General features: G+C 44.8%; 1 protein-coding gene across 1 annotated transcript; it reads right to left on the bottom strand.

The window, feature by feature from the left end:
- Positions 1-1,125: 1,125 nt before the first annotated feature.
- LOC144266177 (inverted formin-2-like) lies at positions 1,126-24,847 on the bottom strand. The gene is made up of 15 exons (XM_077819465.1): positions 24,560-24,847; positions 24,410-24,471; positions 22,929-23,031; positions 22,754-22,839; positions 21,467-21,567; positions 19,680-19,750; positions 19,413-19,520; positions 17,523-17,593; positions 16,135-16,255; positions 15,589-15,753; positions 14,307-14,409; positions 13,302-13,463; positions 11,392-12,204; positions 9,973-10,032; positions 1,126-5,316 (listed from the first exon to the last, which is right to left on the bottom strand). The coding sequence occupies exons 1-14, from the start codon at positions 24,743-24,745 to the stop codon at positions 9,974-9,976; spliced, it is 2,211 nt and encodes a 736-aa protein (XP_077675591.1). The 5' UTR covers positions 24,746-24,847; the 3' UTR covers positions 1,126-5,316; position 9,973.
- Between the last annotated feature and the right edge of the window lie 3,071 nt (positions 24,848-27,918).

Below are 27,918 nucleotides of genomic sequence, written 5' to 3'. Positions count from 1 at the left end.
TAGGAAGCGTGTTTGAAATGAGAGAGCAACAGTTTGAAAACTTTTCTTTCAGTGGCATCAACCTGGTTGTCAATATGCCTCACTTTAGCATCTGGTTTAGTTCACTGTGGAGACATCCTTTCAAGTCTACTCTAATTCCTGAAAGGCAATTGATCTAGCTTTGGGGTTACCGCTCCCCCCAGAGGCAGTAGTTTCCTGGCTCACTGTGGAGTTTTTCTCTCTTGTGGTTCAGCAAGGCAGCACTCGCCAAATGTTCAGTAGAATCCTGACACATGGTGTGCAAAGTTTTATCACCATCATAGCATTATTACATATTTTCTACTGGTTTTAAGCCCTGAGTGTCTGAGGTCGTCTCTTTGCAGGCTTTGGTCAATAAGTTCTCTAAGCCAGTTGAATTTTAAAGACGATGAGCTTTTGCCCACTTGGGCCCTAAGGCAGTGGCATCGTTAGGGAGTTTTGCTCTATTCTGTCTGGCTCTGCATGATGCAGTTTTACCCGCATTTTTACACAAGATTTTCATGGCAAACACTGTAAGGATTTAAGAGCCTATTGTGAGTTAGTTTGTGTACTAGTACTGATCAAAGTGTGTGTGAGTGTGTAATATATATGGATAGTGTGTGTGTGTGTATACACACCCACACACATGTATAATCACTCTCTATAGCTAGATATATCATGCACTATTATATACAGCTATGTGTGTATATAATTCTTTCATGTGCTGATCTGCTTGCAGAACGTTACAAGTGCTCGTCTTTGTTGGTCTTTAAACTCTGGTACCTTGTCTAGACCAGGAAAATTAGTACCCACTTTTTAACAAAAGTAGAGCTGCATTGTTGCTCCCGAAAGTGTAATCGCATACTATGGCAGGCTGTCATCACACACTTGTAAAAACACAAGAGCCCTATCTGTACTACAGCCTCCATTTTTACAACCCCTCATGAGAAATTACAGGTCCCAGTTTTCCACATAGTAGTCAAGGCTCTAGACGGGACCAAACCATTTTTCACACCGTTACACAAAGCGTGACTGAGAGCGGGTGGAACACAGAATACTCCATGACTGAGTTTGTTTTTTGATGAATTATTACCCAATAAAAAAAGGCAAGATTTCATATAGTGCTGATTTATTATTGGTAAGCTCTATATTGCACTCCAAATAGAGTACTGTGTACAGAAAACCAATCCTTTACATACAGAAACCCAGAAATGTTAACTGTAGAACTAGGCTTTACATTTAGAGGGGATGAAAATTGGTTAACTTTTACATTTATTGTAAATTTCCTTTGGTGCTTCTCTAATCTTCTCTCCCAAATAGCACATAACAAGTGAATCAAATAATGAAGAGACCATGGCAGACAGGTATTTACATAACTTTTGTACACAAAAGCCATTCTAGCCCCATTCTACACACAACTCCCGTTGACATTGTACTGAATGTGGAAATTGTTAGCACCATCTGTAGGTCAAAAACTATTGTAAATTCATAGACAAGGTCAGTATGAGAGAAAATAACTATGTGACAATTGTTACTATGTGTATGCCATCAACAGTGTGCTTAGGTGTTTTATAGCCAAGTAGGAGACAAAGTCCAAAGAGCTTGCAATGTAAGGCGCTCATCGGGCAAAGATCGACACACATACTTAACTTGCAAAAAGAAAAGGAGTCCTTGTGGCACCTTAGAGACTAACCAATTTATTTGAGCATAAGCTTTCGTGAGCGAAGTCCTGCTGACTTCTGTGGCGTCTACTCAAGTGCATAAAGTTAAGCATGTGCATATGGATTGCAGGATGAAGGCTTTAGGCGCTGTACAGATGTGGGAGGAGGGTGGAAAAGGAATGCAACTGAAATGTGAAATGTACTATTACTTTCACAATTTATTTTCTGTTTCTTTTCACTGCGGGAAGGACTGAGATTCTCTGGGATAAAATTGTGTTAAATAAGTGATTCCGGTAGGAATATTTATTTAGTCTACAATGTAATATGTTAACTTTATAATTATTCATAACCATATCTGTAACCATACAAAATAGAGTGGAATCCTCCCCCTCAAAAACAGGAAAGTTGTGAATTCATCTTTTCCATTTTTTTAAATTCTAAATTTTAAAAAATTTCTTCAAAATGTTGAAATGAAGAAGAAAAAAACCCCTACCTCTCATGCAAGGACCTTGAAAAAAAAAAAGGTGTTTGAATTTATTTATACCATAGATTAATCATGCAGATGCTGCTTAATGCTAAATGAACATGGACAGTTAACCTGATACCTAGAAGCTTGTGGCTTTCACAGGCTTGCTTGTTTAATGCACTCTAATTTGTTTGTTTGCTGTAATTTTACTAAAATACTTGAAGGAAAAGTGAGTTTCTTTCTGGTGGCCAAATTAACTGCTCTGCTGGCATAAGTGGATGCAACTCCATTGAAACAAATTAGAAGGGCCTTGCTTACACCAGCACTGAATTTGGCCCTGATGTGACTACTAAGAAATCATGAGGACTACTTAGCTCTTTTGGGAGAAAATCAATGGGAGCTTTTCGCAAAGATCACAGGTAAAATACTACCCAAAATTGCACATCCCACTCAGACAGCCTTCCTCTTCCCACCCTGTCGCAGTCACCTGTATTCTTGCTAGATTATTCCTGTGACAAAATTGGAACTGCTCTGTCATGATTTATGAACAGTGAGTGTTGACCTGGCTTTTGGGATGTTTATTGTGTGAATATATTGGTTTAGTTTAGTAGGTGGCTATAAAGAAAACAAGCAGGAAGGGAAGAAGCATGGCTCAGGAGTGTTGTTCAGTGGGCAATGCTCATACTCTTATAGCATCAATATTTTACCTCCTCCCAAGCCAACCTCCAAAACTAGTTTTTTCCAAAGACAAAGCCCAAGAATGTGAGAACAAAGCAACTCTGACAGTTTAGGGAGGGGTGCTCTCTGAGGAGACAAGTCATTGTTTGGAGGAACCAGACTAAGATGCAGGCGTTGGATGGACTGTCTGAAGAAATTAGGGCTGACTAGGTGACCCTGAGGGGATGGTAAGCCTTTGGGTAAGATGGACAAGTGTGGACTGTTTGTTGTCCTAAAATGCTTTTTATCTGCATGCTTTGTTACTATACATAGAATGAACAATATTCCAGTTTCACTAAGGCAGTTTTGTCACTAGACACCATCGGCCACAGGCTCCCGAAGGGAAGAACCATAAGTGCGGAATCCAGTCAGACCTGCTGGGTACTGAAGCCCAGGTACCAGTCTGAGTGGGAGAACTGTAGATTTCCAGCCTGGGATAGGTAAAGACACGAGGCCTGACACTTGAGGGTGTGCATTCAGAGAGACCAAAAAGGGGACAGAGTGCAGCTAGCCCTCCAGCCATGACCATTACAACGTGATTGACCCCTAAGCTCTTGTGTATAGATTGTGTGTGTATGTGTGTTTTCTCATTACGAAGGGTCCCATTCATTGCTGACAGTGCAGCTCCACTGAAGTTAATGAACCTCTACATGTTTACGCCAGTGGTGAACACGATTTCAAATGCAGCTTTGCTACACTGCTACAGAAGATTTCCGCAGCCGAATCTGATAAAGGTAGCGGTCCATTCTAAACTGGTAATTGCTGTAGTTAACCAATTTTCACTACACTCCAAGCAAAGTTTTTAGTTAAAGGTAGCCCCTGTTTTAATTCTGAACTTCAATAGTAAATGACCCTTGATCCACTCTAAATAAGCAGTGCAAAATCGGTTTAACCTGAAGACTATTATATATGCTCAGCAAGTTATTGTATATAGGCATGATTGCTAAAAGTAATGATTTTCCATACAGTTCCCACTGCAATCTAATACTGCAATACAGATTGAACAAACATATAGAATTTTAAATTGACAGCTATGTACAAAATTACATGGTACAAGGTTATTATAAAACATAATTCAGAAATAAAACTCTGATTTCTTAACACAAAATACTGCAGGTTCCCAGTTTTAAAGCACAAATTGCATAACTATCTTTTAAACTGAAACAGACTCTAAACATTCTGTAGTTTGAGTCCAAATGCCTTTGAGTGCATGCAGCAGCCAATGAATATTCAGAACCAGAGATTTGCAAAATAACATTAGTTTAAAATATTTTGAATGGATCCCCCTAGAAAAATCTCTTCCTGTTTCTTTAACAAAATAGATACTCTAGGCCCCAGACCTGCAAAGACTCATGCATGTGTCTAACTTTATGCACATCAGAAATTCCATTGAACTCCATAGGACTATTCATGTGCCTAAAGTTAACGTGTGTTTAAGTCTTTGCAGGATCCAGGCCTTAGGACTTGTGTATATGGAGAGTTAGTGTGCAGCAAGCTGGAGTGTAGTACCCCACCCTGTCACATGCACTAACAGGCAGTGTGGACCCTCTGAATGCCCACTCGAAGTTCTGTAGTGTGCCTTGATCTACTCCCATTTGAAATAGGTAGAATACTGCCCCAAACTGAAACTGGAGTAGATCAAAGTGCAACGTAAAACTTCTAGTGTGTGGTACCAGGGCCCACATGACCAGTTAGTTTGCAGCAGGCCAGTGCATTGTACATTTGAACTCCAACTTGACGCGAACTAACTCTCCATATAGACAAGTCCTTAGTGTTCAAACAGCCAGCTGTTCACTACAATACATTTTCCTTTAATAGATATCCCCTGTCTAAAATGATAGCAAGGGAAAGTATGTTCATCTGAATTGGGTCTTTTATTTGGTCCAATATCAGTTCCAACTGCTGGTACGGCACTAGAATGGGAAGTAACAGATTTCCAATCAGATGCTGATGACAGTGCCTACTTTTACCCATAATTCAGTTTTGGAGGCACTGCTGTCTCTAAAATGACTCATGGGGTAAAATGCTGCAGTCATTACCCAGGCCATGCCCTCATTGTCTTCAGTAAGAGTTTGGCCTAGGAAGGGACTGCAGGATTTGACCCCAAGTGAAGTTTATCAGTGGCCTACTCCTATCAGCCCTCGACACATGGAACTCCCATCAGCTTCCACAGAAATTCTGGGTATGGAGCATTTTCAGCATCAGACCCTGGCAGCATTCACATAAGGCACATTCTGAAGGTGCTTAAGTCTCTTGCATCTGGCGGTTATTTGCTGGATACACAGAATCCCCAAGGAAGGATTAGTGAAAGACCATTTTAGAAGAAACTTTACATCCCAAGATATTACTACAAACATGATCAGTAATGGAATTTCAACACTGTGGAACGTGCTTCCTAGAGTATGGCAGCATTATATGGATTTGTCAGTGTTTCACTGACTCCTTGTTATTTATTCTTCTGCTTTGCTGTGACACCTGTTGGAGAAAACATAAAACAATTACAACAACAAAAATGTTGTGGTCAGGTGTTTGTGTGTGTGTGTGCGTATCCTGTACATGATGTACTAGTTGGGAAAACTGGTTTTAAATCCATCAAATAAGCCAGGTGCCCCAATGCACTTTAAAAAAAAAAAAGAGGAGAGGAAGAAAAAACAAAAAAAACGGTAAAACTATTGATGTATGTACTCTATGAAAACTCAATTTCATTCATGCACTGAGATTCTAACTTTATTTGAAGAGTTTAACCATCTTCTTTGTTCTGGAGCTGGTCACTGCTAATAATTCAGCACAGTACTTGAAACAATAAATGTCATGTTCTCCATGCTGAATGCTGGAAATACTAGGTTTTCAGCTGTATGCTAGTTTGACACACCAAGCTTACGGACTAATATTGCTTCTTCTGCAGGAGCTGGCAGTTTTGCCATTGACTTGGGCACTGATCTCACAAGTAAATCTGAGGAGACAGACATCCTACTGCCTTCACACAGAGCTGCACGCAGGCATAGGGTTCTTCTAGCACAGAGTAACTTGCATAAATGGGGTTGTAAATGGAGTACAGTGGGGTCTTTAGTTTTAGCATAGTGGTGGTGAAAGATATTCAGCATGGACTTAGATGAATCTTCCCAGTGTGTCAATTTCCAGAAAGAAAACACCAAAATTCCAGTGTCGAGGAATTCTACTTTTGCACAGACTTATTCAGGTGAGTAGTACCATTGAAGACAATGAGGTTACTCATGTGAGTTAGGCACTTCAGGAAGTGTTTGCAGGATTGGAGCCTTAATCTGTAAATGTTAAGGTGCTTTCTAGCTCATTGACCAAACAAAACCTCCTCCAGATCTCATGAATATTTTACAGATATGGACACCATGGCTAAAGATATACACACCCACAAGAGTAAATAATTAGATTATAGTGGCAGATGAGAAAATTTAAGACCATAAGAAGCACTGAATCTGTTGTAGAAGATAACATGGGTTGTTATCCCCCTAGAATTAGAAAACAAAAATGACCCAACATGAAAGTTATCCTAATTTATTTTTTTTTAAGACTGAAGAAATACAGTCCTTTTGGAAAAAAGAGCAGGTCAAGGTGTATATGTAACAGATAATATATAGGTTTCAGAGAAGCAACCGTGTTAGTCTGTATTCGCAAAAAGAAAAGGAGGACTTGTGGCACCTTAGAGACTAACCAATTTATTTGAGCATAAGCTTTAGCTGTAGCTCACAAAAGCTTATGCTCAAATAAATTTGTTAGTCACTAAGGTGCCACAAGTACTCCTTTTCTTTTTTAGATAATACATAGTGTGGGACTTTTTTGTTTTACTTTTCTTTGTAACCCTTGATAAACTGAAATCTACTTCCTCCCTGATTTATTTTCTTTTTCCCTCCTCCCTTTTGTGATCACACTGCTTTGTTCAAAAAGAAACAAGTGCCAAGCACAGGCACTCATCTTTTACTCTTTGAAGAACAAAATTATACTTCTGGGGATGAGGGGAGAACAAAAGTAGCATCATTTGGCCTTTACAAACAGCTATTTCAATAAAATTGGGGTTAATTCAGGAATCAGGTTCTATGGCTGGTGATATGCAGGTGGTCAGCGTAGATGGCTTTAAAATCTATGGTTCTGTGAAACAAGGTAAATTTGAGCACATCAAAGCCTGTCTTTATTCTACTGCTGTTGCAGACCCACAGCATGCTAAAAGCTGCGAGAGGTTCAGCTCTGATCTTCTAATTGGATTTGGCCAGGGGGGAGCATGGGGAGCTGCCATGACTTCAAGATCCAGTAAAAGGCTTCTAAAAAATGACCATTTCCCAAATGTAAATCCGTTCTCCTCATTCCCTGCAAATTGTGCTTCCTTGGGTTCCAAACTAAAAGGCTGTATTCCGATAGAAAGGAAGGGAGGATGGAAATCCAGCGACTTTTTCCCCAGAAGGTGACGATGACTAATAGCACAACTCATCTCCTCGTTTTACTGGGATTGTTCCCACTCTCTTTTACAGCGAACGTTCATTGCCTAGTGAAGTAACAGTGCTGCTGCTTGTGCTGATAGGTGGGAACCATGAATCGGATTTACAGACAGACTGGTGAGGAAAAAGCTGTGGCTAGAGGCTGTAGGGCAACAGAAGTAAAGGGCTTTTCTCATCTACTCTAATTCACACAAGCAAATAATGTTAAGACACCAGATAAAAGAAGGAAAGGACAGAATTTCAGTTAGGGGCTCACTGTAGCATGTTCTTCCAATACTTGATCACCAGAGGGCACTGACAGACAGACATTAAGGTGGGACCCTATCATAGCTGGAATTTTAGGACAACCTCAGCTGTGAATTGCCTTTACTTTTACTGCTTTCTTTCAGGATCTTTACAGCTCTCACAGGGCTTGATTCAAAGCCCACTGAAATCAGTGGAAAGACCCACTGATTTTCAACCAATTTTGGATCAGACCCCTTAATGTAAATTCTTGTGTGTGGCTTTCTTGTGTATTCCAAGGCCAGTCCAAAAAAAACCTGGATGTGCCTCAGGTCTTGTCTGAGTAGGGATGTTATAAACTCACGTATGGTCATCTTGCTCCAAACATCTTTAATGTTCTTGAAGCTACTCTTCTGACATATGGGGGCTCAGTCCCTGACCTGAGTCTCAAATGTGAATTTTTGCTGCTGCTCCTGTCAATCTTTGGCGATTGGATTTTGAAAGGCAGCACAGCAGCTGCCCGCCTCTTTCAGATGGGAGGCTGTAGAGAAGGGGTGTGACTGGTGCAGGAGGAGCCATGAGTCAGAACACTAGGATGGTCACTCGCACATGCCCAGAACACCGGACGTTCCGGCACTGCCAGGAACGTCGCATGACTCCGTCCCTCAGCATGGCTTTGTGTGCACCACATGGGAGGGCTCATTCTGAAGAGCACATTGCCCAGATCTCGCTGGTGTGACAGTGCACTAATGCTGGTGGTGGAGGCAGAGAAGCACACTCTTCATTATGGCATCCTCGGTATGATACTGGAGACAACCACATCTGGTTTTGTCTCAGTACCACATGGGGGACAAACAACCCCAAAAGAGGACCAAATGGCCTTCTTACGGAACACATAGCTCTCTGGCTAATCCTTGGCTACCAAAATGGCTGAGAGAGATTGGTTCCTGTCATGGTAAATTAGAGCAGTCTTCAGGCTACTGATGCAGAAAATACCAAAAAAAAAGTCTTAGCAGTGGTTCCCATGGCTTCTATTTCACCACCAGTAGATGACTGGCTAAGAGGAATATTAGTTTCCGGGGATCACTAGGGAGGGATACCCAATATTCTTACATAGCAAGAAATTGCAGACTCTGTAGAATAAATACATTTTGTTCATGAAATCAGATATTCAGAGGGTTCAGATTATTGGTTCATTTAATTATGGCTGCTCATGATTAGAATGCAAAGGAAAACATGTAACTATGCAATTTCAGTACATGTAACTATGCAATTTCCCCCTTGCCCCCTTAATATAAATAAAGGCAAATCTTGGAAAATGAAAATCTTAGTGGGGGTCACCCAAAGCTTTCTTAAAACTGGAATGTAAAATGTCAGGAACATACAATACCCTGATATCAGGTGGGAGGTGCAGGGGCACTTGATAGAGAGTTTCAGAAAAACTGGGTTTACCCATAGCTGCATGGGTGTCTCAGACAAAGCAAAATCAGGCCCCAGTGCTGGGCTATGTTTACACTAGCATTTTTGTTGGTAAAACTTATGTCACTCGGGGTGTGAAAAAACATCCCTTACACTGACAGAAGCGCCGGTGTGGACAGTGCTATGTCAACGAGAAATGCTTTCCTGCGGGCATAGCTACCGCCGCTCGCTGGGGTGGTGGCTTAATTATATTAACGGGAGAGCTCTCTCTGGTCAGCGACTACACGGGAGATCTTACAGCGGCACAGCTATACCGATGCTGCTGTGCCGCTGTAAGCTCTCTAGTGAAGACATGGCCCTGGAAAGATGTACATATGCGCTTAACCGTAAGCAGCTGCATGCTCCTTTCACTTCCACGGATTACTCATCAGCCTAATTTTAAGTACATGCACATGTCTTTGAACACCAAGACCTTAGTGCTGACTAGCACGTGAAATTTGGATTTCAGTTGGGCTGGTAGACCTGTATGAGCAGAATTTCTTCCCTGGTCCACTATTCTGCTTAAATAATTCCAATAAACCTGTTAAAACGACTCTGTAATGGATAAGCCCCACCCACAACCGGAAGCCTAGGGGAGGAGCAGTCGCCTCTTTCGAAGGATGAATGTACTGAAGTTACATTTTTACAATTTTTGGAAAAAATAATAATCAGACAAAAGCAAGGCCTCCAGTTATCCTGGTTAAGGTAATTAACACCAGACTTTATGGTCTCTGCTGGGAAAGGTAGATTGGCTGCTGCTGACGTAAAAGACAGACATTTGGGACCTGATCCTGCAGCACTGGGAGTATTGCCACTGACTCCAGTGGGGCAGGATCAAGCCCTTGGACAGCAAAAATCACAAACACATAATCAGATATTAAGGCAAAAAGCTTGGTTGCCGTAATGATTACTGATGGCATCATAAAGTGTAAAGTCCCAGTGCTGGGGTTAGTTCACATAAAAGCAATGTTGCGTGTTTACATACCTCACTGTATCACACAACGATTTTTGGTTTTATTATCTCCAGTATCAATGTCAACCTCTGCTTTTAAATAAAAGAGAGACACTAAATATATCTGACCGCTGTGACATAAAGGTAACAACATGGAACGTCATAGGACAGAGACCGTCCTCTTGGAAACATGACTAGTTTATATTTCTTGGGATTAAAAACTATTAGTTTAGTCAATAGCTAAACAGTCTGAAAACTTAAACGATTAAATTGTGCTTGGGGCCTATGGTGGCCACCCAAGGAGTAAAGTGAGTAAAAGCCCCATCCCCATCCCACTGCATGGGAAACACACCATTTGATCATGTCTCCAGCCATGGAGGTGGGAAGAGCAGGAGTTGCATACCCAATATTCTCTCCCCTTTACTCATGAGGGAGGAGAAGGGGTGGAGAGTTGAAGAGACATGGGTCTACTACTGTCCTTCCCGTCTGGTGACCATTGGAGCTGGCGGGGCACATGTCGGGTTGGGACAGCAATGGGAATACACTGTGTCAGCCCTCTAGAAGATACAGCAGATCTCCCCATAAATCCCAAGTGAGACGGAGAGCTCTGGAGGAATGGTGCCAGAGAGTCCCCCAGTCCTTCCTGGGGCGGCACAGTTACACGTAGTCAGGGCTACATCTAAAAGCTGTCTCTAGCCTTAAGAACGTGATCTTTTGCACAAGCATCAGTGTGATTTTTTTCCCCCTCAAGCTGTGTGCTTGAATATTTAACACTAAGGAAGGGTCACACTGAAATACACCAGAACTTTACACTTCGGTGACACTAATTCTCATGTGCAGAATACTCTTGTAACTGATGTCTTGGGGAAAACCTCATAAAAATTGAGTGATGGGAGTACCGGGAAGAGTTTTAATACACTTATATTAAAGATACATTTATAAATAGTTTATATGGGTTAACAAATGATTAATAGATGTTATAATGAATGGTTAGTCTCTACTACAGTAAATGATTAATCATTGCTTCTAGAGTCCAATGGGCCAGTTAGTTGCATCTAACTTTAACTTACAACTATCTGTAGCACCTTTGACAGATGTGCTTGTCACCATCTGTACTGTACTCCATTCATGTGTGCAACATGTTTCTATTGATCCATTAATCATTAACCCTTTATAAACTATTTATACATGCCCCTAATGGCTAGTGGGGCCAAAGTTTTTGCATTGTTTAACCAGTCTCCGATTTTAAAGGACATCTGCATTAAACAGTGTTTTTCCTGAGGATAGTAAAACTCCTATTGACCTTCCTTTTTTAGGGTGCAGGAATGGACCCTAAAAAAGGAAGGAATACTTCTAATTAAAAAATCCTAGAGAGCTGAAGATGTGAACTCCAGTCTCCTGTATTTAGCTAAAGGCTTGCTAATCTCCATATGCTGCACTGAAATGTGTTACCTGACAGGCTTTTGCTGTGTCGTTTCTTCTTTCTCCGTTTCCCAGACCCTCTTTGCCCTTCCTTGTCAGTAAGTGCTTGCGCCGGAGGGACTGTTGCTGAGCAAGAAGAATCAGTCACTGGCTCTTCTGAGAAGGATTTCTCCTGCGAGGTGTCCAGCAAGGAGTCTGCGGCCGGGTCGTCATTTTCTTTCTCTGTCCCCCTTAACTCTGTATGCTGAGAACTCGACTCATTGGTTGGAGTCATTTTAGCACTGCCAGGTGCTAGTTCAGCTCTGGTTTTAGCCTCGTTCCCAACTGCATCACTTGGTTGTGACGTTTGTTCGTTAGACACCAGGCCTCTTTCTAACTGAGTGGGTCCGGATTCACTGTTTTTGTCTCCTGAGAGGGATCCGTTCAATTCCTCTTCTAAACCAGTACAGTTGCCTGAATAGCTGCTTGCAAACTTTATAGTTGTTCCGGGGTTCGATGGCGTGAACACAATGGCGTTGTATTCCACATTCTCTTGAAAGCTACACGAGCCGTTGATCTGCTGAATACTCACTCCATTGTTGGGCTGATGGGTTCCCTCAACTTCAGTTGAAGGTAAGGCGCTCCTGTCAGTACAGGGCTGTTGTGGCGAACTTCCTCCAGCTCTGTCTTTAGGAAGCACTTCGTCGGAAGCTGGTGTCTCTTTGACAACTCTACCGGTAGCCTTCGCAGTGGCAGCAGCTTCTGAGGCCGGAGTGTTTTCTGTGTGCTGACTGCCATCCTTTCGCTTGGTCTCAGAGGCACTTTCCTTCGCTGCTGCTGTTTCTGACTCATCAACACTCTTTCCTTTAAACGGACAACACAGGATCAGGCACAGTTGTTCAGTCTAGAGTGTGACTGTCAACCAACAACAATGGGTCGTCTGAGTGTAATCTGACCACCTGCAATGGGCCCCGGGCTAACGGCTCAGGGCAAAGGGGCCAATGGATTTATAATGGTCATATGCGGTCAGGAGCTTTTTATGTCTCATCCAAAAACTAGCCACTCCCATAGTTCAGTGACCCCAAACATCACATGGGGGCATTTGGTTCAGAACCCAGGCCCCAACACAGCAAAGCACTTCAGTGCATAATTTTGAGTCTGTGCTTAGCTCCCATTGACGTTAATCAGTTTCATTCCCACTGAAGTCAATGGAACTTAGACATGCTGCATAGGAGCCTACCTGAGGGGAGCTAAGGGACAATGAATTCCCAGCTGGCATCATGGGCCTGATCCTGCTGTTGCAGGAAATAGCTCTGCCTGAGACATGTCTTCAGAACTTCCCCCCATCTGGGTTTCTCCATCCAAGTTGCAACCCAGCCTGGCCCTGCTTTTTAAAGGGATTGCAGAAAGGCGCAATTTGCACGTTATCTCTTGTGGCAGGCCGGGTGATGGCCTTAAACAAGATTGTTGGCTGGTTTGCCTCTGGGAGTGGAGGCTACCACCTCAAAAGCGGAAAGGAAGCTCACACTGCAAATTTAGAAAATAAGCATCTCTTGGGTAACATTTCCCGAAGTGCCCAAGTCCCTTGGAAAATGGGACTTCGTCACTTGCACAATTTTTTGAAAATGGTCCCCCTCGTCTATTGATCAACTGCAACAATTCAAAGAGAAGTTCCTCTGTATGTGTAACGCCAACAGACCCCAGTCGTCGGCGGGCGGGATCGAACCTGGGACTCCGGAGCTTAGTGCATGAGCCTCGACTGCATGAGCTAAAAGCCAGCTGACTGTTAGCTGAGGCTATAGAGCAGACTCATTTTATCTTTAAGTGGTCTCGGTGCCACTAGATGGGACAGAACACCACACCCAGAAGATGTATGGGTTACATAAGTATTTGTTTTGCTACAATATTTGCAGCAGACTGGAGGTTAATGGTTGCAGGTATGGTTGAGTCTTTGGTCTTACCAGGCTCTCTCTCCTTCAGCGTTTCGGCAGGTGAGGCTTTAGGAGCAGTGTCCGGCGCACTCTTGTTTTTAGCCGTTTTCCGCAACTGGAAACCTTTCTTTATGTCGGCCAGCAGGGCATCAATAACACACACCTCGTCCTGCTTCACGGCCCCTTTCTTAACTAGTGTTTAAACAAAAATGGGAAAATGGCTAACGTCGCACTCCGGGGGAACGGGCAGTGATAGTTGAAAGTGGTGGGGTTACCACCAAGGGTATATGCTGGGGAGCAGTCCCTGATTTTCCATTGCCCTGCCCCTTGCGGTATCACCCATTCCAGTGCAAAGTGGGTGTCAAACACTGCCTCTCTGAGCTGGCACCATTCTACACCCACTGCACCGGTGTGAATGACTATGGAAGGCGAAGGGCAGCGAAGAACCTGGCCCAGAGCCCTTGCCAACCAGGGTCGGCGCCTCTAGTATTCTCTCCGCTTTGCCCTATGCCAAAGTACGCCTGTGGCACCCTGCAGGCCAAGGCCTTTAAATGGCTCCTGTTCTGTATCTTGAATTTTACTGAAAGTGAGGGAGGGGTAATCTTGTTTCTCTCCTTTGCTGTTCTCTGCTGCACTGTGGTAGGGACCCTCTTTAAGGCACCCAAAAGCCTTCAGCCATCGAACACTCAGAAATCTACCCTGAATGATTATTATTGGAACATTAAGGCAGGAAGAGTTTGGAGCTTCTATCAGTCCTCACCTATATGGATTGTATGCAGTGTTATTGTAGCCATATTGGTCCCAGGATATTAGTGAGACAAGAGGGGGGTGAGGTAATAGCTTTTATTGAACCAACGTCTAGTCCAGTAAACTTCTCCATCCAGACCTGAAGAAGATCTCTGTGTAAGCTCGAAAGCTTGTCTCTCTCCCTAACAGAAGTTGGTCCAATAAAAGATACTGTATTACAATCCATAGAGAGACAAGCTGGGTGAGGTATGTACATCTCCTTTTAAATAAACCCTTTCAAATACTCACTGATCTTCCCATTGTCTCCTTTTTGTCTCTTAGCCTCTTCCTCTTCCAACTGTTTCTTCCTTTTTTCTGCCTTTACAGCTTGTTCCTTCCTGTCCTTGTTTTCCTGGAGCCAGAGAAGAGTCACAGGGGATGTTTGGTTAAATATCTAGTAGCAAAGCGACCTAAAGGGAAGATGGTTCAATCTATTCACAGCTTGTGCAAAACAAGGGGGAAATCCTGGCTCCTCCCTCCCAGAGAGATCCAATAGGCAGCTGGGAGCTGTGTGCTCCCCCATTGTGGGGGTGAGAAGCAGTGAGTGTACTTGCCTGGGGCTCCATCTCCATCCCACAGTGTGCCATGGGGACGGGAAGTGACTGGATCCATTGTCCAGATGCCCCACATACAGGGGATGTACAGCAGGCTGAGGAATCTCCCCCGACTGGCTGCAATGGACTCTGCAACCCTCCCAAGCTGCTGCAAAACCCTCTCTGAGTCAAACCTGGTTGCTTGGGCTGGACTCAGGGATCAGTTTCTGACCCACTATAAATCCACAACTTTTCTACAAACTTATCCTGGAAGAGAGAGCGTCCTGGGTCCATCACTCAAACTCTGGGTTAATGCCAACCTCTAGCCTAGCAGCTCTAGCTTGGTAGTGCAAAGCTCACTGAGCTCTCCATCCTCACTCGGCAAGGAGGTTCCTTCGTTAGTGCACATCACAATCTGAAAGCTCCCTGCAGATCTCAGTCAAATCCCCAAGCTGGCTGTTTCAGTACCACACCCAGAGCCCAGTAATGTCAGTGGCAAAAATCCCATGGACTTTAGCAGGGGAAGGCCCTAGCTCAGGATCTGACCTCAGGTTCATATCCTCCAGTGTGATCAGATGGTGCAAAGTGGATAGATTCCAGCTGGAAATGGCCAGTGGAGAACACTTCTTGCAATCCTGCCCACCTGGCTTAGGGGACATGCTTAGAGGTGGATGGAATAGGGCAAGGAGTGTGGTGGGGGTCGGCTGAGGGTGTGGCGGAGCAGAGCTTTGTTACACCAGTTCTCCAGTTGCACATAGTCCCTCAGGGACCTTATGCCTGAGGAGAAGTTAGAGCAGCCACTTGGTTGCTCTAATGAAAACCAGGGCTGGGACAGTGCTGAATCAAAGGGCCATAATGAGCTCCTTGATGGCCCTGCCCTTGCCCCGTGCACCAAATGGAGCTCAGATGTAAGGGAAAATCAGGTCCTATTTACTATCTGAACTGATGCATGTGTTCCAGCACCTGTATCCTACTGCATAATGTTCACAAATGCAAACCTTTAGTGCTCTGATGAAGAGATCCCTGAAGGTTTTCATGGTGCTAAATATATCTTCTAATGACAGCTTGTTTGCATCTTCACAGAGATAATTTGCAAGTTCCCCCTTCTTCCTTTCAATGATTTCAAACTCCTCCTCCAACTTCTTTGATGCATTTATGCTGTCCTGAAATGCATTTAGACCAAGTTACAAAGCATTGTGCATCAGACATTGCAAGGAAAGACTAATGGAAAAAAGTAGTTAGAATGACAATGTAACCAGAGTTCAGTTCCAAGGCCCAGATCCTTGGCTGTGACCCAGGAGCTCCTGGGGCAGTTAGGAGAAGAAGTGCAAAGATGGCTTGGGTTCTCCCTTATCCCTGCTCTCTGCCTTTCTAGTCAGTACCTGCTGGTCATGGCAAATGAACACAAAAGTGTTGTGTGGCATTCACATTCATTTTCAAATATGAGAGGCGATGAGGGGACACCCTTCACTCCTCCCTGAACATGCTGCCTTTGCAGAGTCTCGGCTCTTCTCTCCTCAAGGGAGGGCACTCCTTTCACTGACCTGGATGGGCGTCTCATACTGGGCTTTCACGTCGTCTTTCGATGACAAAACCTTTTGCTCAAGTTCTAGCAGCTTCTTTAAATTGGAACTGGACTCCGCACGTATGATTTCAAGGTTAATTCTGAAAATGAACACAAAGCCGCAGGAGATTAAACACAGTTCACTTCTCGAAGAGCTGGGCTAGCTAGAAGAGAGGAAAAACAGCAATGATTTCCCACTCTCCTCCCCCTTTTCTGTTTCCCAGTGACTCTATGGTATTAAGCACAGAACTATGCCTGTGTCATTCTAGGTAGCACCACAAGGAAACATGGCCTAGTGGTTAGGACACTGGACGGAGTTAGGAGACATGAGTTCCATTCCTAGTTTTGCCACTGACCTGCTGTACCTGGGACAATCACTTCACTTGTCTCATTGACTGGCCCACCAATCGCCAAGCACGAGGGAACCCTGCTCTCATTTGAGGCCCTCAGGTTACTGTGATGCAAATAATTCATGAATTTAGAGTGGGCTTTTCAAAGTGCTTCAATGATTTAGGAGCACAGCTCCATTCACTTTCAATGGAGTTTGTGTTTCAATGGGGCTGTGCTACTAAGTCATTAAACACTTTAGGTGGGCTTTTCAAATCCCCTGATAGTACAAAGCATCACCAGCTAGAATGGATCATGCTAATATTTGCTCAAAATTATCTGGCTGTGCAAATTCTCAGGGGACATTTGTCCACACGTATCTTATTGTGCTTAATGTTTTGTTCTCAAGAGCAAAAGGGTCACTCGTGTAAGACGGATGAAAAATCCAAACAGTCCCCCCAAAATCTTCCAGCAACAACACAAACACCTTTGTTAACAAGCCAGCTCTTTGGCCATGAGAACACCCCCCAGCAGCACTTCTGAAGAGAGGGCCAGGTCTAACTGGAATCTTGTGTATTGTACATTTGGAAATGGATACATACGGACTTTAATTGTTTGGCTTCACTAACACACTAGAGAGACTAATCTACAGATTCAGGGCTCTTCTGAAGCTGCTAGGCTATTGTCCCTGAATACAGCAGTGACAGGTACTTCAGCACTGCTTATAGGTAGCTAGGATTAAAAAGACAGAGCCTCCTTGAACGCCATACCATTTCTGTGAATTCCTGCAAAGCAGAATTAATTGAATGCAGAACAATTTTTGACCCTAGTTACTGTCTTGCTTATTGCTGAACTGTACATATAGCCGATTTGCATTTTAAAATGGCTTCAGAATTTGCAAAAGGAAATCCTTTGGTTACAACTAATTGAGTCTTTATCCGGTTAATGCATGGATTATAATAACAGCCATTTATGTCTTAATTTCTTGAATCTGGGTAGTTCTTCTTTTTTTAATTTAAAGTATCAGGTTCACAATCCTACCCGGCTGCCTTTGAGACACATTCAAGGTCCTTGGGAAGCTGCAGGAGGTCTGTGTGACTTTTCTCTACTTCCTAAAACAGAAACGTTTGTTATTTTTGTATTTATTTTTCGTACGCAGCAGGTGCACAGTGGGGGGGAGAGTTACAAACAGAGGGAATGACTGGTGTGCGCAATGTTTCATTCCCACCCCACCCCCCACTGTTTGTTTAGCATGATTCAAAAGGGGACCAGCCGTTTCTATGGTTGCCAAGACTATCCAGAATTATAAGAGTACAGATTTAAAAAATATACAAGAGTATTGAAAGGGGTATGAACCCTCATGCCTCAGGGCGGAGGGCGATCTCTAACTGATGGGTGGTTAGAAAGGAACTTTCCCAGTGGATAGATTATCCCAGAATCTCCTACTGCGGGGTTTCTTTCACCTTCCTCTGAAGTGCAGGGTCCAGGCCTCTGCTGAAGGCAGGATATTGGACTAAAAGGACCACTAGTCTGATCCAATCTGGCAATTCTTACGGGTCTGTCTATGCATTAAGAATATCTGTGTTCTAGTTTATCTGCCTGCCTAACTATCTATCTACTAACATATACAACCATCTTTGCCACAGTGTCTGAGCACCTCAGCATAGCAATTAGGAGTTGGCTAATTTTTTTTTAGGTGTCATGGTAAAAGGATTTGAATGCATAGGATTGGCAAGGGGAGAGCTCAATGAACAGGGCAATAAGACTGGCATCATTGGCAGAGGAGAGGGAGAAGTGGTAAGCTCTGGGTGACAGGGACTGGGTTTTTTTGGTTCTTTGTTTGTACAAGTGCCTAGCATGATGGGTCCATGACTAGGGCTCCTAGCCACTATGGTAATACAAAAAATAAATATAAGGGCAGCTAAGCAGCAGTGAGAAAGCTATGAAAGAGCTTAAAGCTTGGGCAAGAAGCTTGAATGTGATCTGGTAGAAAGGGGAGATCCAGTGTGCCAACACTGGAGGGAACTTCACTGGAGCTACAGGCCAGGAATATGTTCCTGGCAGCTGCATTTCATATGGGTTGGATGGGGGTGAGATGGGCGTCAAAGAAGCAAGAGAGGAGGAACTTACAGAAATCAAGGTGGAAAATGATTAAGGCTTGGATGAGATTCTCTGCTTTCTCAACTCTTTGTTTAGAATTTTTTTACAGCTAGGTAGCACCTGCAGCCCAAGTATTATGAGCCCAAGCAAATTAAGCAATCTCTCCAGTACTATGCAGATGTAACACCCACAGACCCAGATCATCAATGGGTGGGATTGAACCTGGGACCTCTGGAGCTAAATGCCTGAGCCTCTACTGCAGTGGTTCTCAACTGTGGTCCACCGCTTGATCAGAGAAAGCCCCTGGCACACCGGGCCAGTTTGTTTACCTGCCGCGTCCGAAGGTTCGGCTGATTGCGGCTCCCACTGGCCGCGGTTCGCCGCTCCAGGCCAATGGGGGCTGCGGGAAGGGCGGCCAGCACATCCCTCAGCCTGTGCCGCTTCCTGCAGCCCCCATTGGCCTGGAGCAGAGAACCGCAGCCAGTGGGAGCCGCGATCGGCCAAACCTGCGGAAGCGGCAGGTAAACAAACCGGCTCGGCGTGCCAGGTGCTTTCCCTGAACAAACGATGGACCACAGTTGAGAACCACTGTTCTACTGCATGAGTTAAAAGCGATATGGCTCTTAGCTAAGGCTCTAGAGCAGATTCATTAATCTCTGTCTAAGTGGTCTTGGTGCCACTAGATGGCACAGAGCAGCACACCCAGGAAGTGTGTGGGTTACACAAACAAGTGAGGAGCATATAAACACAAGTATATAACATCAACCGAAGGTATGGCTGGAAAAATAGTTCATGTCCAACCAAAACTCCCAAAGGAAATTGCAGTAGTACCTCCAGAATATGGTGGAGAAGAGTAACACGGGTTTGGTTTGCTTTGGTTTCAGTTAGTTTGAGTAAAGTGCTAATTTTAAAGCCATCAGCATCTCCAGTATGACTTCCCTGAAAGACAGAAAGAAGAGGCAGGAATAACCCATGTCAAACTCAAACACTTACTATGTATTTATAACCTATACACACAAAAGAGAGAAGAAAAGTTATTTTCATCTATAAAATGTAGTAGTCTCTTAACAACAACAACAACAACAAAAGATTTCTTACATAGTTAAGAAAGTTTCCAACTTTGAGAATCAGTTGACAGAAAACTGGCAGACGATGGGTCGTTAGAAGATCTGAAAAATAAAGTTATCCTTTACATAAGGGTCAGCTTCAAAACTGATTGTTTCCCAAATTGGATCAGAATTTCCATTGTACCAAGGCAGGATTTCCATACACTAGAACCTCAAAGACCCTCAAACACCAGAGTTATGGACTACAAGTAGACACCATGTGAAACTGGAAGACACCCTCTCCCTCCCCCCCCCCCCAAAAAAGCAAAAAAAAAGCAATACAGGCACAGTATAGTATTTGCATCTTAAAGGTAGGCACATCTGGGCTGCCTGTCCCCACTCCCATGTGTGGGGCAGCCACTTACAGCTAGGAGGTAAAGATGCTGGGGCTGCCAGCCTGGAAAGTGCCCTAAAAGTGGAGCTAGTGACTTTATTTCCACTAGCAGGAGATCTTGAATAAGCCCTGGTCTATACTGCGGGGGTAGTCGATGTAAGTAAGGTACGCAACTTCAGCTACGAGAATAGCGTAGTTCCGGAGTTGACGGGAGAGCTCTCGGGGATCGATTTATCGCGTCTAGACTAGACGCGATAAATCGACCCCCGATATATTGATTGCTACCCGCCGATCCGGCAGGTAGTGTAGACCTACCCTAAGAATCGCTCAATACATTTTATTCCTTCCTTCCTCCCCTGCCACCTTATTTCCAGAAGCATTTCCCATTCTGTTCTTTTCATATCAGCCCTGTGCTCCCTAAACAACTTCACGTACTCCAAAAAAGGAAGCATAACATATGGTGAGGGCTACCACGTGATCTACCAAGGTATATGCATGATGGCCTACATCGCTGCTGTATACAAGCACTTCCTATTTAGAAAAGCAAACATAACAAACTTTCTTGTCCTCCAAAATCTCGAGTTTTGATTAGTTTATAGGAGGATTTGGGAGTGGGATTTTTTGTGAGGTGAGGCGGGATTGTGTGTGAGGAATTTATTGAGGGAAAGCTCAGTTGAATGAATTTGTTTAGCATTAACTTCTAAATTTGGTCATTCTTAACTTCTGCAAGAGTAGGGTGACCAAATGTCCCGATTTTATAGGGACAGTCCCGATTTTTGGGTCTTTTTCTTATATAGGCTCCTATTACTCCTACCTCCATCCCGATTTTTCACATTTGCTGTCTGGTCACCCTATGCAAGAGTGAGTTCTATAGTCTAAAACCTGCTTCTCTGAAAGCTGTGTCACTTGCACTAACAAGCCTCCGACTGGTTGACAAAGTCATTGTTGAAGTGTACTGTATCCTGGGAGGTCATAGAGGGTGAAGTGTCCTCTCTCTGGTACCCAGTGCCAGCTCCATGGTAGGGCTTTGAACATCAGGAAAGACAGCTTGAACTACACTCTATGTTCATAGGTGAGCCAGGGCAGAGAGTGGAGAACTAGGATGATGTGTTTATAGTAGCCAATCGTGTTAAGCAGACAGGCTGCTGAGTTTTGTACCTGTTGGAGGTTTTTCAAGGCTTGTAGCTCTATTCCTAGCTATGAGTTGCAATAATTTGAACCTGGTGGCCATGAATGCATGGGTCATCCTGGCCAGGTCTGTGTCTGATAGGATGAGCGTGCAATGTGCTGGCTAGTTGCAGATTTGCATATATATGAGATGGAGACAACAAAAGGCCACTTCTTCCTTAAATTCTCAGGTAAGATAGATATACTACTACAAGCCGAAATAAGGCCTCACACGGCTCTGAACACAACGCGCTGAGGGGTGACACCGTCCCATTTACCTTCACAGGCTTTCCTGATTGCTTCTGCTTTTGGCTGTAGCATATCTAGCATGACAGCGGTCTCTTCATATGACAGCATACACTCAATCCGCAGCTGGTAGCTAAGAGATGGAGTCGGCACAAATATACAGTTACACTTAACAGATTCCTGACCCTGCCAACAGAAAGATTCCTGACCCATTCCCCAAACCATCACACTCTAACCTCTGCCAAAAGCCACATCCAGGCTCGTGACCAGCTACCACATCTGCATCACATTGATACTGCACAGCTCTGTCTGTGGCTTGGGGCGGTTCTTTCTCAATGGCAGGCCATAACTGGCAGCACGGAGATGGTGGCTCCTGCCGTAGAGGATACACTGATCTCCGTGGAGAGGGAGGACGGCCATGTGGCTATTGGGAGATCTGGATTCTATTCCTGACACTCCAAAAGCCTTCCTGTGTGACTGGGCAAGTTACTTAACCAGCCGGCCACACCCAGGGCCTATGCCAGCTTCTGCCATCTCAGTGCAGAAGATTGTGCGGGAGCAGCCACATTCTACAAGGCCACAGACATCCCCCTCAGCCTGAAAAAGAGGCAGCACTAACTGTGGAAGGGTATGGCCATCACATCCTCTCATCACAATCTGCTGGCAGGGATTCCGATTGCCTTACGACTGTTTCCTCTGGCTGCAAACCCAAAAGAAGGGCATTGGTGCTATCCCTTCCTTCAGTACAGCAGTCTTACTAACCTTGAGTAACTGGCCAGGTTGGCCCAGCAATGTATAACTTACATTTCACTGTACCAGTGTGTCTGCTCCTCTCTGACATAGAGACTACTCCCCTACCTCACACGGGAGAGGATGATTAATATTTGTAAAGCACTTTGAGAGTCTCTGATGGAAGAGGCATGTGAAATGCAAATAGATATACAAGTGCAATATTATAATATGAACGCCAACAAACAAACAAACAAACCCAACAACTTTGGCGTACACTAAAAGCATTTTAAGAAAGGCTTAGTTTTAAAGCAACAAATCCATTAAAAGAAAGATTTTTTTTTAAGATGGCCTTTCTATAGTGTTATCACAATAAAAGAGACTCTTTAAAGCTGACTTTCCCTAAGTGCAGCCAATGTCTTGGCATTCAGAACGTTTTGCAGAGTAATGCTCTAATTTAGAGTCCTTTCAGTATCCTTTTAAATGACACAGAGTGCTACATCCAATTGGATCAAAAAGTGAAGCTTGTTGTTATGGAATACAATATGCAAGCAAAAGATCAGGCTGAAGTTGCTAATGATCTGCCTTACCTGGGAACCCTGAGCAGGAGAAGATAAAATTGATCTGCACTTGCTAACTTGGCTTCTTCTTCCTTGAAGGTTTTCAGGTTTTCTATCTAACAAGAAAACACAAGACTCAAGACCCCAGAACTGCATCATATCTGCAGTCTTCGTGGGTTGAATGAAAAGAGTCTTTCCATCTAACCTCATGTTTTTCGGGTAACAGCTTCAGTAACTGCTTCAGAACCTCCACGTCAAACTTGGTCCTGTCCCCTTTTTGAATCATGTCAGCTACCTCTTTGTTTGAGCTGCAGAGAACAGGCATGTAATTAGAAGCAACAACAGAACAATAACATTGGACAGCTCCCTATGACCATATGCTATTGATTAGGTCCTACAGACCCTAGTGAATGGTGCATAATTAGGCCTTACTGACAGGAAGACTGTTCTCTGGATTAGCGCAGTAGCCTGGCACTCAGAATTATAAAAAGGGTAGCATGCTGGTTTTAGATGGGGTGCACCCATTCACTTTCAGGGTACCATTAGAGAAAGGGATATGGGTATTTTTCTCATCCAAGTACTGATCACCCCAGGAGGCATCATTCTACCTTCGCCTGTGAGTATCAGTGCAGTGCATGGTTATATTGCAAGACCTGTTTGCTTTAAACAACCAGTTTATTTTAACAAGTTTTAAATGTTATCACTCGTGTCATTCACAGGCCTCCACTGAATTAAACTATCTGCAACTGCCCTGAAGGCTCAAACCTTACAGAATTCAGTTTGGTTTTATTTATTATCTTTACACTACTAGTTGGGAACACAAAAACCAAAGGTTACACATCAGGTACCTGTCCATATCTTTAGGCACCTAAAAATCTGGCCCTTTGTCTCTCTGTGCCTCAGTTTCCCTCTGTAAAATGGGGTATAAATAGCACTGCCCTTCCCTGCTGGGGTTTTGTGACAATAAATACATTAAATTTTTTTAAAAACTTTACAAGTCTATCTTCAGTAGATAGCTATAATAAACTGAAGATAAGAGGGACTGATAATGTAGGAGTAAGTGGCCACTGTCTCAAATAAAATTACTATTTTCCCCTCTTGTGTTTACCTTCCATCATTTTTCACACCGTGGAACATAACCGAGATGCTTTAAAATCAGTAACTGTGGACATGAATAGATATGTAATTACAGAAAATATAGAAAAATTATAAATAGATGAGATTGAACTAGCTGTCTTCCTTGTTTGTATTTAGGTATGTCATTTTATAGTCACTCCTTGGATGGTCAGTCACTTGCTCTATGTCTTAGAATCCAGGATGTGTTTGAACTGTGGGAAATATACTGCCCTGTGTCGTCCTTTCATTTTAAATCTCAAATACAATCTTTATTGTATTGTCTCTCACTACAAAAATTTAGGGTGTCATCCTGCAAATAATTCCAACAGTGAATAGTCCCACTGAACTCTGCTGCTGTGAATAAAATTACTCGTTTGTAATTATTTGTATGACCAGGCCCTGGATGTCCTCAGAGGAAGAATGGCCAAGTGGCTCAGGGATTAACCGGGGTCTTGGGAGTCATATGGATTTTTCAGCCCCTCACAGAACTGTCTGCTACAAAGGCCATGCTAATTTTACTTGCCAAACTGTTGCTTTATTCAACAACTGTGAAACCAGTTCATAGCTTACCATCTAAATTGCTTCAAAAATATGTTCAGATTGAGACTCTTCTTGGAGTCTAAGAATGTGATCTGTTTAAGAAATAATACTTTATGTTAGATAAGCCATGTGCAGTGGCCTTTTACCATAATCTTCAAAAATTGAGAAATAGCCCATTACCTCCTTTGGTTCCACCTTCCCTGGGGTAGCTGCTTTCTCCTTGGGCTTTGTTTGCGGAAAACAAAAAAGCTGCTCAATGCTCATGTAATCCGGCTCTATAGCTTCATCGCTGCCGCTGCTCACTGACGCCCACATGGAGCGACTTTCTGAAAGAGACGAAGCACTAAGAATGCTACAGAGGCACATCAAGGTAATGCTCCTCACTACCACTGTTTCCAACCCTCCAGGATTGTCCTGGAGTCTCCAGGAATTAAAGATTAATCGTTAATTAAAGATTAGGTCATGTGATGAAACCCCCAGGAATACGTCCAACCAAAACTGGCAACCCTACTTACTAAAAGGGAAACACTGAGAAAGATGAATGCAATAAATAAGAAAAGAGACAGATTAGCCCTGGACCTGTGCTAATTAAGAGTGGCTTCTCCCACAGACAGGATCCCAAAGGTTTGAAGGTGAATTAAACCCGGAAATCTACAGCCGTCCGCGATTTAGCCAAGCTGAAGGCAGCAGCCGAGCTAAGTGGGATTTACTAACTTCTGTTTGCTCTAGCTGATAGGCTATGTATTGCAAAATCACAGGTGTCCACATGGGACACTGAGCTCGGGTTAGGTTATCATCTCTACAGAGATGCAAACAGCCCTACTACGTAAGGGCTCCTGAAGGTCAGTAACACCGCCAGACTCATTAGGAACCCTCTAAATAACTCCTTGGCTCCCCAGTATGTGAAGCTATCCACAGTGTTAGTTATACTAGAGAGAATTCTGCTACGTGCTGGAAGGGGAACCTTCATTTGTTTGGGGGCTAAATTGTGACTTTACACCAAAGCACTGTGATGAAGGCAAGATGCTTTTAGGAGCTACCAGGCATGGAGGGGCAGCACAGCCGTGTTCCTTAAAGGATACAGATGGTGTTCTCCTGTGTAGCTGGCTGGGTTAGAGTGATTCGGGGGGCTGTGGGGTGGGGTGGGGTGGGGGTGGGAGGCATGGCTCTGTGGCTAGCACCCAGCCCATCTCCTCGCATGCATGCACAGGCACCGGCCACAGTCTGGCCATTTTGCTTCTCTAGTCTCGTTTTCTGGCTATTGTTGCAATGAATTACTAAATGTGCAGTGATAGACACTGTGGGGTAACTAGTTCTGAAGACTGGACCATAGGTGCTGGAACTAGGGGTCCTGCAGCACCTCCTGGCTTGAAGTGGCTTCCATCATATACAGGGTTTACAGTTTGGTTCAATGGCTCTCAGCACCCCTGGACTGGAGCCAAAACCCAATGAAGCCGACGGGAAGACTCAGTGCTAGGGCACCTCAGGCTGTTTTGGGGAAGGGAGATATAAGGAAAACACTATTCACCCACCCCCAACCCAACAAAATCCAGTGGAAATGGATAGCGTAGGACACACTGGGGCAGCTATGCGTGTGTGCGTCTCGCTACAGCAGCTACAAAAACAATGACTGAGTGCAGCCATTAGACACACCTACCTCGCACCACATTGGAGGGCAGCTTCTGCCAGTTGAGTTTCTTCATTCTCAGGGTCGGAGTCTTCACCTTCTTGGGGAAAGGCCTGGCGTAGCCCAAAGCATAGTCAACGTGGGCAACCACTACTTCCTCCACGTTGCCTCCTGGCGGGGGAGGAGGTGGCATGCCTCCCAGGCCGGACAGTGGGGGAGGAGGTGGAGGCATGCCTCCCAGGCCGGACAGTGGGGGAGGAGGTGGAGGCATGCCTCCCAGGCCGGACAGTGGGGGAGGAGGCGGAGGCATGCCTCCCAGGCCGGGCAGTGGGGGAGGAGGCGGAGGCATGCCTCCCAGGCCGGGCAGTGGGGGAGGAGGCGGAGGCATGCCTCCCAGGCCGGGCAGTGGGGGAGGAGGCGGAGGCATGCCTCCCAGGCCGGGCAGTGGGGGAGGAGGCGGAGGCATGCCTCCCAGGCCGGGCAGTGGGGGAGGAGGCGGAGGCATGCCTCCCAGGCCGGGCAGTGGGGGAGGAGGTGGAGGCATGCCTCCCAGACTGGGCAGTGGGGGAGGAGGCGGAGGCATGCCTCCCAGGCTGGGCAGTGAGGGAGGCGGCGGAGGCATGCCTCTGAGGCTGGGCAGTGGGGGAGGAGGCGGAGGCATGCCTCCCAGGCTGGGCAGTGGGGGAGGAGGCGGAGGCATGCCTCCCAGGCCGGGCAGTGGGGGAGGAGGCGGAGGCATGCCTCCCAGGCTGGGCAGTGGGGGAGGGGGAGGAGGGGCTGGCACAGGTGCCGTGCCGGGCAGTGGTGGGGGGGGAGGAGGAAGAGCAGAACTAGGAGGGAATATGCACTGCCCTGGTGAAATGGAGCAGGCTGGTAGCTGGGAGGGTGAGACGTTCTCTGTGGCTCCTGGTGGCCCAGGTGGAGGTGCTGCTGTCACCGGAGGGAAGGCTGTCGTAGCAGAGCTCTGAGCTGCACTCAGGGACTCCCCTAAATCTGTGTCAGTCTGAGTGCTTTCGCTCACTCTCTCAGATGATAGCTTTCGCTCTAAGTTTTGTTGGTTTGGGCACTTCTTTATGGATAACAGTCTCTCCAGGACTTCTTCAATGCTGTTCCCTTGGACTGTAACAATCAGGTGAGGGGAAAACAAATGTAAACTAAACATTATTAAAGACTATCCAGATCCCTTTTTGAGCAACTGATCAGCAGCGACATGAGCATCCCACAGGTTTCGTCGGTTATGTTACAGAAACCTCTGGAACTGATCTCTGCCGCAGCGAGCTTTTCCCACTGAGCTCGCCACAGGAGCTGGGTCTCACATGTTAACAACACCTTTGTGTATGTAAATGGTGCTGCCCTGCCCAGCAATGAAGGCCAGATCCAATACCAACTGCAATCAATAGAAAGGTTTCAGAGTAGCAGCCGTGTTAGTCTGTATTCGCAAAAATAAAAGGAGGACTTGTGGCACCTTAGAGACTAACAAATTTATTTGAGCATAAGCTTTCATGAGCTACAGCTCACTTCATTGGATGTAGCTCACGAAAGCTTATGCTCAAATAAATTTGTTAGTCTCTAAGGTGCCACAAGTCCTCCTTTTCTTTAATCAATAGAAAGGCTCCCATTGACTTCAACAGGTTTTGGATCAGAATAAACCCTGGGATTCGTTTGTAGAGACAAGGACTTACTCTACTCTGCAATGTTTTTCCAGTGGAGCTACGTCAGCTGGGAGAGTGAAAAAAATCATTCCCTCTTGCTGACATAGCTATGCTGGCCAAAAAACCTGGGTAGATGCAACTGTGCCAGCAGAAGAACGCTTGTGTTAGCTAAGGTAATGTCACCTAAGCTCAGGTAATGGTGGCTAAGGTAATGGCTCTCAGGGAGGTGCTGTGCCTGCGGTGGCAGACCTCCTTCTGTT

This window comes from Eretmochelys imbricata, chromosome 6 (assembly GCF_965152235.1).
Source record: "Eretmochelys imbricata isolate rEreImb1 chromosome 6, rEreImb1.hap1, whole genome shotgun sequence".
NCBI classification, from domain to species: Eukaryota; Metazoa; Chordata; order Testudines; family Cheloniidae; genus Eretmochelys; species Eretmochelys imbricata.
The sequence above is the reverse complement of the archived record's forward strand: the minus strand, read 5'-3'. Positions and strand labels throughout refer to the sequence as shown.